This window comes from Somniosus microcephalus, chromosome 1 (genome assembly GCF_052327205.1).
Source record: "Somniosus microcephalus isolate GS21.2 chromosome 1, FLI_Smic_1.0, whole genome shotgun sequence".
In the NCBI taxonomy this organism is placed as follows: Eukaryota; Metazoa; Chordata; class Chondrichthyes; order Squaliformes; family Somniosidae; genus Somniosus; species Somniosus microcephalus.
The window spans coordinates 22,150,780-22,167,340 of NC_140987.1; the positions used below are offsets into that span (position 1 = coordinate 22,150,780).

General features: G+C 44.0%; 1 protein-coding gene across 1 annotated transcript in view; it reads left to right on the plus strand.

Annotated features, from left to right (window-relative positions):
- rgs12b (regulator of G protein signaling 12b) overlaps positions 1-16,561 on the plus strand; it is a 335,452-nt gene that overhangs the window by 203,331 nt on the left and 115,560 nt on the right. Inside the window, exon 5 of the mRNA XM_085975353.1 lies at positions 14,672-14,841. Within this exon, the coding sequence (XP_085831479.1) occupies positions 14,672-14,841 (170 nt within the window). The remainder of the gene's footprint in view (positions 1-14,671; positions 14,842-16,561) is intronic.

Sequence of the window (16,561 nt, forward strand, 5' to 3'; positions counted from 1 at the left end):
TACCATCACCAAATCCCCCACCATTAACATCCTGGGGGTCACCATTGACCAGAAACTTAACTGGACCAGCCACATGTGGTTACAAGAGCAGGACAGAGGCTGGGTATTCTGCGGCGAGTGTCTCACCTCCTGACTCCCAAAAACCTTTCCACCATCTACAAGGCACAAGTCAGGAGTGTGATGGAATACTTTCCACTTGCCTGGATGAGTACAGCTCCAACAACACTCAAGAAGCTCAACACCATTCAGGAAAAGCAGCCTGCTTGATTGGCACCCCATCCACCACCTTAAACGTTCACTCCCTCCACCACCGGCACACCGTGGCTGCAGTGTGTACCATCTACAAGATGCACTGCAGCAACTCGCCAAGGCTTCTTCGGCAACACCTCCCAAACCCGCGACCTCTACTACCTAGAAGGACAAGGGCAGCAGGCGCATGGGAACACCATCACCTCCAAGTTACACACCATCCTGACTTGGAAATATATCACCATTCCTTCATCGTCGCTGGGTCAAAATCCTGGAACTCCCTCCCTAACAGCACTGTGGGAGTACCTTCACCACAGGGACTGCAGTGGTTCAAGAAGGCAGCTCACCACCACCTTCTCAAGAACATTTAGGGATGGGCAATTAATACTGGCCTTGCCAGCGACACCCACATCCCAGGAATGAATAAAAAATATTTATTTAACATCTCTGCCATTTTCTTATTGCCCATTATAATTTCTCTTGTCTCAGCCTCTAAGGGACCTATGTTTACTTTCGCTACTTTCTTTTTACATACTTGTACAAGCTCTTACAATCTTTTTATATTTCTTGCTAGTTTACTCTCATATTCTATTTCTCCCTATATCTGTGTGCAGTTTTGGTCTCCTTACCTAAGAGAGGATATACTTGCCATAGAGGGAGTGCAGCGAAGGTTCACCAGACTGATTCCTGGGATGGCAGGACTGTCGTATGAGGAGAGATTGGGTCAACTAGGCCTGTATTCACTAGAGTTTAGAAGAATGAGGGGATCTCATTGAAACATATAAAATTCTGACGGGGCTAGACAGACTGGCTGCGGGGAGGATGTTTCCCCTGGCTGGGGGATCTAGAACGAGGGGTCACAGTCTCAGGATACGGGGTAGGACATTTAGGACTGAGATGAGGAGAAATTTCTTCACTCAGAGGGTGGTGAACCTGTGGAATTCTCTACCACAGAAGGCTGTGGAGGCCAAGTCACTGAATATATTTAAGAAGGAGATAGATAGATTTCTAGACACAAAAGGCATATGGTACAGGTTGAGCATCCAAAATCCGGAGTTCCGGAATGTTCGATTGGTGGCAGGGTTGTAAAATGTTCCGGAATCCGGACACCCTGTGAAACCGCAACCTGATGTCCGAAGTCCGGAAATGCCCGAGCCCAGGTTGCGATCTTTCCAGACTTCGGACATCAGAAACACGTTCCGAGGTCCGGATAAACACGAAAACCAACTCAGCCTCGGTCCCGAGGTTGCCGGATTCGGGACACTCAACCTGTATTGAGATAGAGGATCAGCCATGATCATATTGAATGGCAGAGCAGGCTCGAAGGGCCAAATGGCCGACTCCTGCTCCTATTTTTCTATGTTTCTATCAATTTTTTAGTCATCCTTTCCTGGTTTCTAATACTCTCCCAATCCTCAGGCTGACTACTATTCTTCGCAACTATATAAGCCTCTTCTTTTAATCTCATTTAACTTCTTTAGTTTGCCACGGATGGATCACTTTTCCTGTGGAGTTTTTGTTTCTCAATGGAATGCATGTTCTTTGAGAATTCTGAAATATTTCTTTAAATGTTCGCCATTGCTTATGTACCGTTATACCTTTTAATGTAATTCCCAGTCTGCCTTGGCCAACTCACCCCTCATACCTATGAAATTGACTTTATTTAAGCTTAATACTCTAGTTTCAGACTTATATTCCCTCTGACTGAGACTACTGTTCTGGGCTGTTTTCTCCCTTGCACTTCCACTGGGCCTTGGGTTGGGCCTGTTCAATCTAATCTCCTTTAAGACCTTATAGGCTGAGCAAGGAGACATGCATTCTATCAGTATAAACTGGATTTAAAACCAAACCCTAGAGGTTAAAGGACAGTGTTATAACGAATTGTTATATAGTCCCGTGTGAGTGTCTATTTACAAGCCTGGTGATTCAGCTGATACGATTTTCTGTATTGGTCATGGTGCACATGGGGCTAAAAACTAGGTTTACTCAGGTGATACAATTGACTCCAGATTATGGATGTTGTGTCTGGCCAGGTGTCTAAGGGAGGGGCTAGCTAACCCGTTTTATTCACTTGCAAGCATCTTGCAGATTTTACTTGTACTATGTGTACAACTCTCTTTTGACTTCAGACCCATATTTAAATTTCTTTAACCCCAGTCATTTTCTGAAAACTATTTTCCAGCCTGTCTTGTTCAAATTGAGTAGCCCACCTGAAGCCATCAGGGTGAGATACATGCCGGGTAGATCAGACACCCAACAACAAGTTACCACGTAGAGGTTAATATTCTGAGACCAAGGCCCCGATTTTCGGCTTGTGTGGGGAATGGTCGGATTTCCCCGAATGTGGGGTTTCTGACACACATAAAAAAGTGTCAGCCAGCTCCACGCAATTTTCCCTCAAGTGGCCAATTAATTCCCAGCATGTGGGAAGCCTTGCTAATTGTCCAATTCGAGTCAGAAATCCCCACACTATGATGTCATCATTCGTGGTGCTTTCATAGTGTCCAGCAAGCTTCTCCACCTCTGCAGGCTTCTCAACCACTCTTGCACAATGGCAGAGGAGCCTGCACCAGCTGCTGCCAGCGGCAGAGGCCGAGCTGCCTTCAAATTCGACGAGGCTTCACTGCAGGCATTATTGGATGGGGTTAGGGCCCACAGGGAGGTCTTCTTCCCTAGGTCAGGGAGGAAGAGGCCTCCCACTGAGACCAATGCTGCATGGATGCAGGTGTCAGCAGATGCCAACTCGCTGGGAGTCACCAGAAGAACCTTGGCATTACATCTCTAACTCCTTCCTTTACTCCCCCACAGTACCACCCAGAGCCCCCGTCCTCACTGTGGAGGAGGACGAGGCTGTGCAGCCAGACTCCTCAGAGGAAGCTCCAACCTCTGAAGGCGCAGCCCATATGTCCAGTGCAGTTTACTGCAGTAGATGTGTCTGTTATTTTTCTATCAAATCTGAGTAGAATTAGATTTTTAGTATATTTGTTCTTGGGATGCAGTAAACGCTGGTGAGGCCACATTGATTGTCCATTTAAAGGGGTTGCAAGAACTGAGAGACCTGGGGGTGTTTATGCACAAATCTTTGCAGGTAGCAGGACAGGTTAACAAAGCAGTTTAAAAAGCATATGGGATCCTGGGCTTTATAAATAGAGGCATAGAGTATACAGAAGCCAGGAAGTCGTGCTAAACATAAGAACATAAGACGTAGGAGCAGGAGTAGGCCCCTCGAGCCTGCTCCGCCATTCAATAAGATCATGGCTGATCTGATCTTGGCCTCAACTTCACTTCCCTGCCTTCTCCCCATCACCCTTGACTCCCTTATCGTTCAAAAATTTGTCTAGCTCCACCTTAAATATATTCAATGACCCAGCCTCCACAGCTCTCTGGGGAAGAGAATTCCAAAGATTCACGACACTGTGAGAGAAGAAATTCCTCCTCATTTACGATTTAAAAGGGTGCCCCCTCATTCTGAAATTATGCCCCCTAGTTCTAGATTCTCCCACGAGGGGAAACATCCTCTCTGCATCTACCCTGTCAATAAAGGCCAACACTCCATTTGCCTTCCTAATTACTTGCTGTACCTGCATGCTAACTTTTTGTGATTCATGTACAAGGACCCCCCAGATCCCTCTGTACCTCAGCATTTTGTAATCTCTCCCCATTTAAATAATAATTTGCTTTTTTATTTTTCCTACCAAAGTGGATAACCTTGCATTTTCCCACATTAAACTCCATCTGCCAGATTTTTGCCCACTTACTTAGCCTATCTATATCCCTTTGGAGATTCTTTGCATCCTCCACACAATTTGCTTTCCCACCTATCTTTGTATCATCAGCAAATTTGGCTACATTACACTCAGTCCCTTAATCCAAGTCATTAATATAGATTGTAAATAGTTGAGGCCCCTAGCACTGATCCCTGTGGCACCCCACTAGTTACAAAGGTTCAGCAGACTGGTTCCTGGGATGGGGGGATTGTCCTACGAGGAGAGATTGTGTAGACTAGGTCTATATTCTCTGGAGTTTAGAAGAGTGAGAGGTGATCTCATTGAAACATACAAAATTCTTACAGGGCTTGACAGGGTAGATGCAGGGAGGATTTTTCCCCTGGCTGGGGAGTCTAGAACCAGGGGTCACAGTCTCAGAATAAGGGGTCGGCCATTTAGGATTGAGATGAGGAGAAATTTCTTCACTCAGAGGGTTGCGAATCTTTAGAATTCTCTACCCCAGAGGGCTGTGAGTGCTCAGTTAATGAATATATTCAAGACTGAGACAGATAGGTTTTTCGACACCAAGGGGATCGAGGGATATGGGAATAGGGTGGCAAAGTAGAGTTGTTGCAGTAGTTCAGCTATGATCTTATTGAATGGCGGAGCTGGCTTGAGGGGCCGTAGGGCCTACTCCTCCTATTTCTTATATGTTCTTAAAATTATGAAGGGTTTAGATAGAGTAAGTAAAGAGAAACTGTTTCAAATGGCTGAAGGGTTGATAAACAGAGGACCCAGATTTACGGCGATTGACAAAAGAACCAGAGGCGACATAAGGGAAAACTTTTTTATGCAACGAGTGGTTGGGATTTGGTGGGGTGGTGGAAACAGATTCAGTAGTAGCTTTCAAAAGGGAATTGGATAAATACTTGAGAGAAAAAAATTGCAGGGATATGGGGAAAGAGCCAGGGAGTGGGACTAACTTGATTGCTCATTGAAAGACACGATGGGTCGAGTGTCCTCCTTCTGTGCTGTAAGATTCACATTGCCCTGCGAAAGTGGTGATGGTGGGCCTTCTTGAAGTGCTGCCTTGTGACACTGGTACTCCCATTACTTAGGGAATTCCAGTATGTTCACCCAACAATGATGAAGGAATGGCAGTATATGTCCAATTTGCTGCAGTACAGACTGTAGATCATACATTCTGCAGCACACTGCGCCAGTGATAGAGGTGGCAAGAACACCGAACCATCAAACTACTCTATCTTGGATGATGATGAGCTTCTTGAGCGTTGTTGCAGCGTCCGTCCGCCAGCGTGGTCAAATGTACGAGGGGAGGGCATCATACATTTCGTCTCCACTCCTCTCCCAGTGTTCTTCAAGAGCACAGACACGAAGGACAACAGACACACAGGCACATACATTGCTGATGAGCTGAAAGCGGTCATCAACAATCTTGGATCACAAAAGGTCTTTGCAGTAGTTACTGACAATGCTGCGAATATGAAGGCTGCTTGGGCTCAAGTGGAGGAGGCCTACCCTCATATTACGTCTACTGGGTGCGTAGCTCATGGGCTCAACCTGCTCCTCAAGGGCATCATGGGTTTGAGAACCATGGAAATACTGTACAAGAGAGCCAGGCAAGTTGTTAAGTATGTCAGGGGAAAACAGGTAGTTGCAGCAACCTACAACTCCAAGCAAACGACAAAGAACAAGAACACCACACTGAAGCTGCCCAGCGTTGTCATAATGTACAACAGCCTTCTGGAGGGTAAGGAGTCGCTGCAAGAAATGGCAATATCCCAGTCTGGGGATATGGAAACCACCATCAAGAAAATACTGCTGGATGATGTGTTTTGGGAGAGAGTGGTTAGCAGCCTTAAACTACTCTCACCAGTAGCATCTGCATTTGCTCAGATTGAAGGCGATGACGCTGTCTTGTCAGATGTTCTCAGGCTTCTTGCTGATTTAAAAGAACAAATCAGCATTGCCCTACCCACATCCCTGCTGCTCAAAGCAGAGGAGAAGGCAATTGTTCAATTCATACAGACGCGTCAAGAATTTTGTGTCAAGCCGATTCATGCTGCAGCATACATGCAGGACCCAAAGCATGTTGGGAGAACAATACTTTCTGGAGAACAGATCAACTGCGCTTACAGTGTGATTTCTACCCTCTCACGCCACCTCAATCTGGACGTGGGCAAAGTTCTGGGAAGTCTGTCAAAGTTCTCTACCAAGCAAGGTCTTTGGAATGGGGACGGGATATGGGAATCATGCAAGCATATCCGTGCACATACCTGGTGGAAGGGACTTTGTGCATCTGAGGCCCTGTCACCCATTGCATCGGTGATACACCAAATCCTACCTTCATCGCAGCCTCTGAACGAAACTGGTCACTTTTTGGGAATACGCATACAAAGGTGCGCAACAAGCTGACTAACAAGAGAGTGGAGAAACTGGTGGCTATCCGGGCGAACCTACAACTTATTGAGCCAGATACAGAAGTGTCCACCACACAGCTAGACAGTGACACAGAGGAGGAAATGGACACGTCAGAGTCAGAGAATCAGGAGGAGCAATGATGAGTAGAAGACTCAAAGAGACAAAATAAGGACAAATTACAGGCTAAATAAGCTGACGCTCTTTTTATTTTATTTTAGATGTGTCTTTTTTGTGGGGGTTCAATAAAGTTCAAAATTATAACCTAAATAAAGTTTGAAAGCCTGTTTTTATTTGTATGGAACAGTATGTCTATTATGATGACAAAGATAATAGGGTCAGAGACAAAAATCATCAGTGTGCAAAAAAACTCAAAATTCCCCAAAATTCCCATGGAAAGTTTCCTCTTTTAAAAATTCCTGGAATTTTGCAACCCTAGGGCAGGACACCATGGATTCAAATTACTGGGACAGGTTAAATCAGCTTGAAAATCTAAACAATGAACACCATACATCAATGGACTCTTTGGATTCCCAGGTTTAAGATGATAACATAATATACTACACACACAAAAATCTATTGTTTCCAAAAGTAACCTTCATAGAACTTGGAAATAATCCTGATATTTCACGGATAGTATAGGCTTTCATAAACCAAATAATAGTTGCCCCGGTGAATGGTTATACCAGCTTGCCGGTGTAAAAGGGGGTGTTGTGTTTTTGGGCTTTTACTCTAGTTCATTGTCTCAGACCACTCCTGTAAGAAAGCTTTCATTCTCTACAACTTTGAGTATGCCTTTACCTCACTGATGTCTGGCTAATTTGTAGTGGGATTAAACAGAAAACCCTTGAAAATTCCCATGGAAAGTTTCCTCTTTTAAAAATTCCCGGAATTTTGCAACCCTATCCTGCCCAAAGCACTGTTGATTTCTGCATGAACAAGCTAATTTCTGTGAGTACACGTGACTAACTTTACTATACTAATGATAGCAAATCAGTGAATAAAACCTCTTATCCAGTAACAATGCCATTTAGATAAACCAGTCTCTTCCAAGGATAAAATGAAGCTGCTATTCCAGTAGCATGTTGTAAAAATAAAAATTAATTTGTCTTGGTGTAGTTTAGGTTGATCTGCACTGAAGCAAGTAGGTGGCTACTGTGGTGGGTATTTTTCATAATGAAGCTGTTTTGCGATAGGTTTGTAATGAAGAAAGTCTGCATTTAATTAGCACTAAGCTCATCCCAGCTTAACACTGGCCCTCAGCAGGAAGGAAGGATCTGTTAAAACGAGGGACAGTTTAACTCTGCAGTCGTAACCCTTTTCAGTCACAAAATGCTTCTATTATAGAAATGCAAACATATGTTTTTAGTAAGCTTGGCCTTTTATTAACCTAAGCCTTACATCTAAAGCCTTAAAGCAAGGATTTAAAATGAAACATTAGTGAATATCAATATTGACCAGCAAAATATACTATCATCCTTATTTTAGTGCTTTTTTTATTCTGCTGAATGACCAATGACATAGTTATCCAACAGCATAGTTTAAAAAAAGTTATTTAAAAAATCTTAATGCCACAATTAGTACAAGTTTAAAATTCTGAGTGAAGCTGTGCTGCAAATTTTACATAGCTGTAAAGCGGTTTCTGGATCAGAGATAGAGCACTATAGCGACAGCCAGACTGGCATCAGTTTGGCATTTTGTGTTGAGTGTGAGAACGCCTGAAGGAGGCAGTATCGTACTTCTTAGCTTCACATTGGTTCCAGTATAATTACAATCAGTGAATAACCAACCTTTAACACTTTAAAAATTGACGGTTAAACAAAAAGTCCACAGCTACCTTTTAAGTTTCTAATTTAAAAAAAAGACCTAACTGTCCCATCAATACTTTTCTTACAATAGCTGACTCTCCCATCAATACTTTTCTTACAATAGACATTTCACCAGAAGTTAGAGTGGTGAGCAGACACTTAAAAACTCATCTTTTAAAAGTTTTGACAAATACTTGTTGGTAAAAAAATATCCAAATTCTATTTTCTTGCATCTGAGTTCCAGGAATGCAGCTTTAAAAATGATCCCCAGAGCAGTTTTCTTTCCTAAAATAATTCAGCTAGCATTTCTTATACGTAGGATACTTCTCTGTAGTTCTCTCTTCAGTGCTATATCACAAGTGATTTTTTTTTCCACTGGTTCATCAATAATTTATGTTTCTGTGGTAACGGCAGGGTATATAACTCCTCCTAAATAATTCAGTTAGCACTCTTAAAGCTTTGTCTTTGACATTCTATCTGTTTCCTGTACTTGCAGTCATGAGGAAGCGAATTGTTTTGATCAAGTGGGGAGGCGAACTCAACTGGCCTCTTGTACATCTTCAGCCATTCAGAGGTTGAGCCGCATTTTCTTGATCTAAGAATTCGACAATCTGCACAAAATGTCGCGGAGGCTGACAGTAGTTAGCTTCCAGTCGTTGCTGGGAAAGTGCAGTTGAGACTGGCATGGATTCTGGAGGTTGGCTTCCAGTGAATAGTTTAAAATATTTGGTGAGGCGGCATTACAGTGGATCCTACCAGGTACAGTCAGGTAAGCAGGGACAGAGCATGCCTTTTAGCTGTATATTCTGTTCGGTGATATTTGCTGGACTGTCTGAGAAAGGCAAAGGATTTTATCTTAATATAGCTATTGCCAAAATTACATTTTAAGCAATTTTTAGTATAGAAACCTCAAAGTATAAGCCTACAAATTAGTGTTTGTAATATTAATGAACGAATGCTGAATGCAGTTGTCTGATGTCCCTCTGTTCACCATAGCCTAGACATTGCAGTAATGTCTAGGCTCCAGTATTTTGATGTTTAGTTGAATACTGGTAGACAGCGTTTAACAGCAGCACAATCAAATTGGTTAAAAGTCGTACAACAACCAACTTCCCAGATGGCTCAGTTGGTAAATGCATTGCCCAATATGAATCTACTCCATGCAGACCAAGAGTCTGTAACCATTCTATGATTCTATAATACAGTGGATTTTGTTTGTAGTTAGCATCGTCTGTGCAAATGTGAATAAAGAGTAATTGAACTTAAAATACCCAAGTTAATGCCAGAGAATTATGTATTTCTTTTAAGTTGACATAAATGCTGAATTAGTACATTTAGAGGAAGAAAGAGAAAAGTCCATATCGTTCTCCATTCAGAACTGGCAAAACCCACCCACTGACAGCTACAGGAAACTTTGTGCTATCCGGCACCGACGGGACCGAGCTGTTGCCGTTCCCTCAAAACTGCCGGACAAACCAGCGCTAATGTTGAAACATACGGAGATTTTGAGCTCCGTATCCGGCAACAAACCCTGTTGCTTAGCAACAGCTTCTAAACAGTCCAAGCGTCTCTGTAGCTTAGCAACAGCTTCAGCGAGACCTTGCAGAGCTTGACTGTTGAGAACAAAGCAACGAAAAGAAAAAAAACCTAACGAAACGGCTCCTGATTTTTGCCGGTGGCTCGAGCCTTCCGGACAGTTAGCCTCCGGATAACACAAAGTTTCCTGTAGTATGTTGAAGTGACTGTTAAACTATATGGAAATCAGAAAGAATTCTTTTAGCGCAATGCAAATAATTTTAGCTATATGATGCACACAGCCCTTTAGGATAATTGTTTTTTTTAAATTTGAGAACACAAACAATATGGCAGTCATCAATACAGGGTATGTTATCACTGGTTTGGTAGCAAATTCACCTTTACTTTTCTTTTTGTTCCTTTGTTCAAGTGCTGGTCACAATCAATTCAATGCAGAGAGCTCCATGGATCAAGAGAATAGAGCAACAGTAACAAACTCAAAGCAAGAATAGAATTCTGGCAGTAATTTACTAATATGAATATAAATCAACTAATATGAATATAAATCAGAGAACAAAGTACTTTCTAGAAGGTGAAATGGAATTTAAAAAAAGACCTTATTGTCTTTTTTAGTGGAAAGAAGTTTCTTGTCGATAGAAATGGAGATTAATTTTACATATTGAATTTCTAGTTCAAGAGCATTTGCTTCCTTGTCAGATTTATCTTTGGGCCCTGAATATGTATACATTACAACAGTGACTACACTTCAAAAGTACTTCATTGGCTGTAAAGTGCTTTGGAACGCCCTGCGGCTATGAAAAGCACTATATAAATGCAAGTATTTCTTAAGATAACAATTGTTGTTGTGACTAAGATAAATCAAGAGTATCATGGTTCACGATTTGTTTTGGTGATTTTTTTTTCACACAAAAAGACTTGGACATGAGCTACGTTGAGATGGATTTTTTTTAGCGAAAGCTTGCCTAAAAGGGACTAGCTTCCCAAGACAGTCCCATGCTGAGTTGTGGATCAGTAGGTAGACAAATGGTAATTATAATGTGAGATGGGAAAATCTTTATCTGAAATCCAGACAATGGGCAATTCATAAGACTTGTCTGGTTATCCAGAAAGTCACTTTGCGCTTTGGTGTTGGAAACCTGTTTTGATCTCTGTGTGGGCTTTGAGAGAAGCTTTTAAAAATCAAGACCCAGACATCAAAGATGCAGGCAGCAACAGGACTTTTCCCTTGGGCAGGGAGAGTTTATGCCTTTATGTTCAGTAAAGGACCCACTAATGTGGGCCAGTGCATGCGTGCTCTTTATTGTTGAATAGTACATGAAGAGAAGTTGTATTGATTGTATCAAATGTCTCTTGTTATACTCCGTGTTCTGCATGTTTTGCCTACTGTAGAATAAAGCAACTTACAAATTGAACCAAACATGGTCTCGCCCCATGTTAACTTGGTCCACCGTTGGAGAGGTTGAAGGTGTACACGTGCGTTATTCATGGAGATCCTGTCCAGAACACAAAGGCTCCCTCACCTCTTTTTCCGATACATTGATGACTGTATCGGTGCCATTTCCTGCTCTCGCCCCGAACTAGACAATTTCATTCACTTCGCCTCCGATTTCCACCCTTCCCTCACCTTCACATGGTCCATCTCTGACTCTTCCCTTCCCTTCCTCGACTTCTCCGTCTCCATCTCTGGGGATAGATTATCGACCAATATTCACTACAAGCCCACTGACTCCCACAGCTACCTGGACTACACTTCCTCCCACCCCGCCTCCTGTAAGGACTCTATTTCATTCTCCCAGTTTCTCTGTCTCCGCCATATCTGCTCTGACGATGCCACCTTCCACACCAGTGCTTCCGACATGTCTTCCTTTTTCCGCAACCGAGGATTCCCCTCTACCGTGGTCGACACGGCCCTCGACCGTGTCCGTTCTATCTCCCGCACTTCTGCCCTCACCCCTGCCCCTCCCTCCCGGAACCACGATAGGGTTCCCCTTGTCCTCACCTTTCACCCCACCAGCCTCCACATTCAACGGATAATCCTCCGCCATTTCCGCTACCTCTAAAGTGATCCCACCACCAAACACATCTTCCCCTCCCCTCCCCTGTCAGCATTCCGCAGGGACTGCTCCCTCCGAGACACCCTAGTCCACTCCTCTATCACCCCAAACAGCCCTTCCCCTTCGCCTGGCACCTTCCCGTGCAAGCGCAGGAGATGTAACACCTGCCCCTATACCTCCCCCCTTCCCACTGTCCAGGGCCCCAAACACCCCTTCCAGGTGAAACAGCGATTTACTTGTACTTCTTGCAATCTAGTATACTGTATTCGCTGCTCACGATGCGGTCTCCTCTACATTGGGGAGACCAAACGCAGATTGGGTGACCGCTTTGCGGAACACCTCCGTTCAGTCCGTAAGGGTGACCCCGAGCTTCCGGTCGCCTGTCATTTTAATTCACCGCTCCATTCCCACTCGGACCTCACCGTCCTTGGCCTCTTGTATTGTTCCACGGAAGCTCAAAGTAAACTCGAGGAACAGCAACTCATCTTCCGACTAGGCACTTTGCAGCCTTCCGGACTCAATATCGAGTTCAACAATTTCAGATCATAACCTCGGCCCCTATTACTTTTTTACTTACAATTTTTTCTACCCCTTTGTTTTGGGTCCTCCTCCCCCCACCCCCCCCCTTTCCTTTTGTTTCTCTCTCTCACCTGGCAGCTGTCTCTTACCTGCCAGTACACTTCACACCTAATCTCAGCTGCCTTTTGTCTCCACGGGGCTATTACCATCTCGTCTGGCTTCGAATACCTTTTATTGTCTCTTTTGTTCGATCGCAGCCTTGCCTTCGATCTATTTTCTTTTCTTTCCAGTTTTGAAGAAGGGTTTCGACCCGAAACGTCAACTCAAATTTCTCTCCACGGATGTTGCCTGACCTGCTGAGTTTTTCCAGCATTTTCTGTTGTTTTTCATTATTATACACCCAGTTCCTGCTACTGTGCCAGTAGATACAGGGCAGTGGGAATCAACAACAACTTGCCTTTATATAGCACTTTTAACGTAGTAAAACTTCCCAAAGCACTCAACAAGTGTTAGCAACAAATATTTTTGACACCAGAAGGACATAGCACAACAGTGACAAGCTTGGTCAAAGAGGTAGGTTTTAAGGAGCATCTTAAAGGAGGAGAGAGGTAGAAAGGCAGAGAGGTTTAAGGAGGGAATTCCAGAGCTTGGGGCCTAGGCAGGTGAAGGCATGGTCGCGAATGGTGGAGTGATGAAAATCGGGGATATGCAAGAGGCCAGAATTGGAGGAGCGCAAAGGATCTACAGAGAGGTCTCCATCCCTAGGTAACACTGGAGTAGAAGCAGACACCATGCATCTCCACAAAGAGACTCCTGCCCTCTGTAGATTGCCGTGAATTGTGTTGCGCTACCATTAGCAGACGAAGTGTGTTGTTGCTGAAATCAATGACCGAAAGTCGGACGGGTTCTACGACGGGTGAACAATCTGCGTGATCAGGTTACGGCCTGGGCAACAAAGTTGAAAGTTACCCCCACTGTATCAACTCCTCCCACACACCAAATTGGCAGGCCTTAATTGTTGCGTAATTTACCAATGCAGTTATTTGTTGCTGACAAGCCAGGACTTTGACAAGTACAGATACAGTGCAGTCTGTGAAAGGTGCTTTCCTTGCGTGGGTATTTACCATAATCTCTCTTGCCTCTCTGCTGCCTACAGCTGCTTCAGTTGACTTTTACCACATGGAAAGTTAAATGATTTCTTTGTGGAGGGCTCGGGCCACATTGGGCTGAGCCACCAGCCACTAACTCATCAGTGACATTATGCGCAGCAACTCCAAAAGCAGAGGAATTAGCCTCCTGATCATGCAATGGAAAACTGTGAATCAGAATTGATTTCTTGCGGCTGCCTAACTACAATAGAAAAAAAGTCAGTATACTTGGTAAATGGTGTGACTGTTGGATTGTAGTAATGTAGTGTCACAGACCAATTTTAGATGTTATTTTTCCTCATCTTATCACTTTTATATAACCAATTGAAAAATACAGGACAGGAAAAACAAATAGTCCAAGCTTGTTCTCAACCACGTTTAGCACCTTTTAACTGGCATTCTTAGAGGACATGGATAAGGTGATGGTATCAGTTATCTTTTGTTAACTCCTTTTTTTCTCATCTGTTACAATAGCAGCAAAGTCTGCAGAAACCTGAAACGTAACTACCCCTTCACTGGAACCCTTGCCACTATAAGAGGGAAAATAAAATCACAGCAATGTCAAGTTGAGGCCGTAGGTTGCTTCCCAATTCCAGTTGGCATTGCTAATAAGCAGAACATTGCTGCATAATATCCTGTTTGTGATCAGCTTGGTTGGATTCAAAATGACAATGAGCTTTATGAAGAAATTAGTATTACTGAATTAGTACTTCTGTTTAGTCACTAATGTTAGTACATTCATGAAATCTTCGTTCCTTTGCATATATGTATGTTGAACTAAAAGTAACTTATTGCAGGGCTATGGGTAAAAGAGATGGGGAGTGGGTCTAATTGCCTAGCTCGTTCAAAGAGCTGGCACAGGCACAATGGGTCGAATGGCTCCTTCTGTAAGATGTAAGATTCTATGATTCTATTATTTTCAGTGTTTATGTTTTTTTTTATTTGTTCCTGGAATGTGGGCGTTGCTGGCAAGGCCAGCATTTATTGCCCATCCCTAGTTGCCCTCGAGAAGGTGGTGGTGAGCCGCCTTCCTGAACCGCTGCAGTCCGTGCGGTGAAGGTACTCCCACAGTGCTGTTAGGGAGGGAGTTCCAGGATTTTTATCCAGTGACGATGTAGGAATGGCATGTTGACACTGGCTTTGTTTTGGTGCAGGTCACAGTGCAGCACAAATCTATTTGTGGGTTACATGGTTGTTATCTTGTTTGGCAGAATTAAACCGTGCAGATCTCAAGAACTACAACAGCGAGAACAGCATCAACAGCAATGCCAGTCTTCCCAGTGTCCAAAGCTGCAGAAAACACGCAGAGCGGCAAGTAGCGAGCTGGGCGGTGTCCTTTGAACGACTCCTGCAAGATCCAGTTGGCATCGGATATTTCTCTGTAAGTAAACCCTTTTAGCTGCAATACAACTCTCGAAAGGGAAATATGGCCCTTAGTGGGCAAGCAATGTGGCAAATGTCTGAAGTTTCCCTGAGTACACCACATTATTGCCGTGGCCATATCACTGTATGCCTTCTGACAGCTAGAGGTGTGCTGCAGAGTATTCAAGAGACAATTAGATTCATTTTTGAAGAAAGGAGAGATGGCGGGAAGCATAGATGGAATTGATGTGTGAAAAAGCGATTGGCTTTCCTGTTCTAAAAATGTTTATGTTGTAAGCCATGCGTGGTAAAAGATTTCTATGTTTCGATCGGTGTTTAGGTTTTTTTTGTTTATTGGTTATTGTTGCAGCTTTTAAATGACCCACTCTAATCTTTGATAAGAGCTAGTCCCCAATTTTGATTGTTGTAATTTACTCATTTTACAGGATTCAACTGTTCTGTTGAGTAACTATGCCTGATGCCTCAGAACTTACAGTAGAACAGAAAAGCGATAAATTAACTTTGTAACTTAGCATTCAGATGATTTTAATTCTTTCTTTACCAACATGTGTAGTATAGGAGCTACTGAGAAGTTTCCCCTAAAAAGGCCAATTTTCACAAGCTTTTCAACAGCACAGTGGGAAAGGCCCCAGATTTGCTCCCCAGTCAAACCAAGCTAGCTAATCTCATACGGCCTATGGAATTACAGTAAACTTCAGTGCTTTGGGTTAGGAAGGGAATGTTTGCCTGCTCCTGATCGCTATCCAATGACATGCAAGAAAATGCGAATATGTGGGGGAACTCAGGGCTAGATTTTCAGTATAGACAGTTTTGGGGCGCTAGGCTTAGCGCCCGCCCGAAGTTATCGCCCGCCCCAAAGTAGCGCCCCGTTGGCGGAAATTCAGTGGCTTCGCCCTAAGAGGTTGGTGGAGCGCTAAAAGAGGCGTTCCACTAGTATCTTTAGGCGCTAAGCCGGCGGTGGAGAGCGCAACACCCGAGCTCGGGCGCAGCGCACGGCAGACACTCTGGTGCCAGTGAGCTCTTAAAGGGGAAGGGTGCATGTATTTTTTTCAAATGCAAAGTGGAGGAGGAGGAGGAGGAGGAGGAGGAGGAGGAGGAGGAGGATGATGATCCACACATCACATGCAGAGTGCCTTTTGTACGAGTGCCCTTTAATTTGCGCTCCCCAGGGTGTGTTGCGTTCCATTGTACAAACGCTCTGGACGCCAGGCGCACAATGGGGCGGTCCGACTGAAGTTTGTATTCGGGGCGGCCAAAGGGCGTTGCACGAGGATGTGACGTCATTTTCTGCGCGCGCATCCGGGCGGCCGCTAAACTTTGCGCCGGCGCTAACGGGCAACTTAATTTGGGGCGGGGCGCAAACTGCGCTGCGCCCAGGCGCTACACGCATAGCGCCCAAAAATCACTTCTCTTAAGGCGCTAACTGCTGGCGCAAGCAACTGAAAATCTAGCCCATAGGGTCTAATGAGAGGGAGGAACTGAAAGAAATCAGTATTTGTAGGGAAATGGTGTTCGGGAAATTGACAGGATTGAAGGCCGATAAATCCCCAGGGCCTGATAATCTACATCCTAGGGTACTTAAGGAAGTGGCCCTAGAAATAGTAGATGCATTGCTGGTCATCTTCCAAAATTCTATAGACTCTGGAACAGTTCCCATGGATTGGAGGATAGCTAATGTTACCCCACTGTTCAAAAAAGGTGGTAGAGAGAAAACGGGG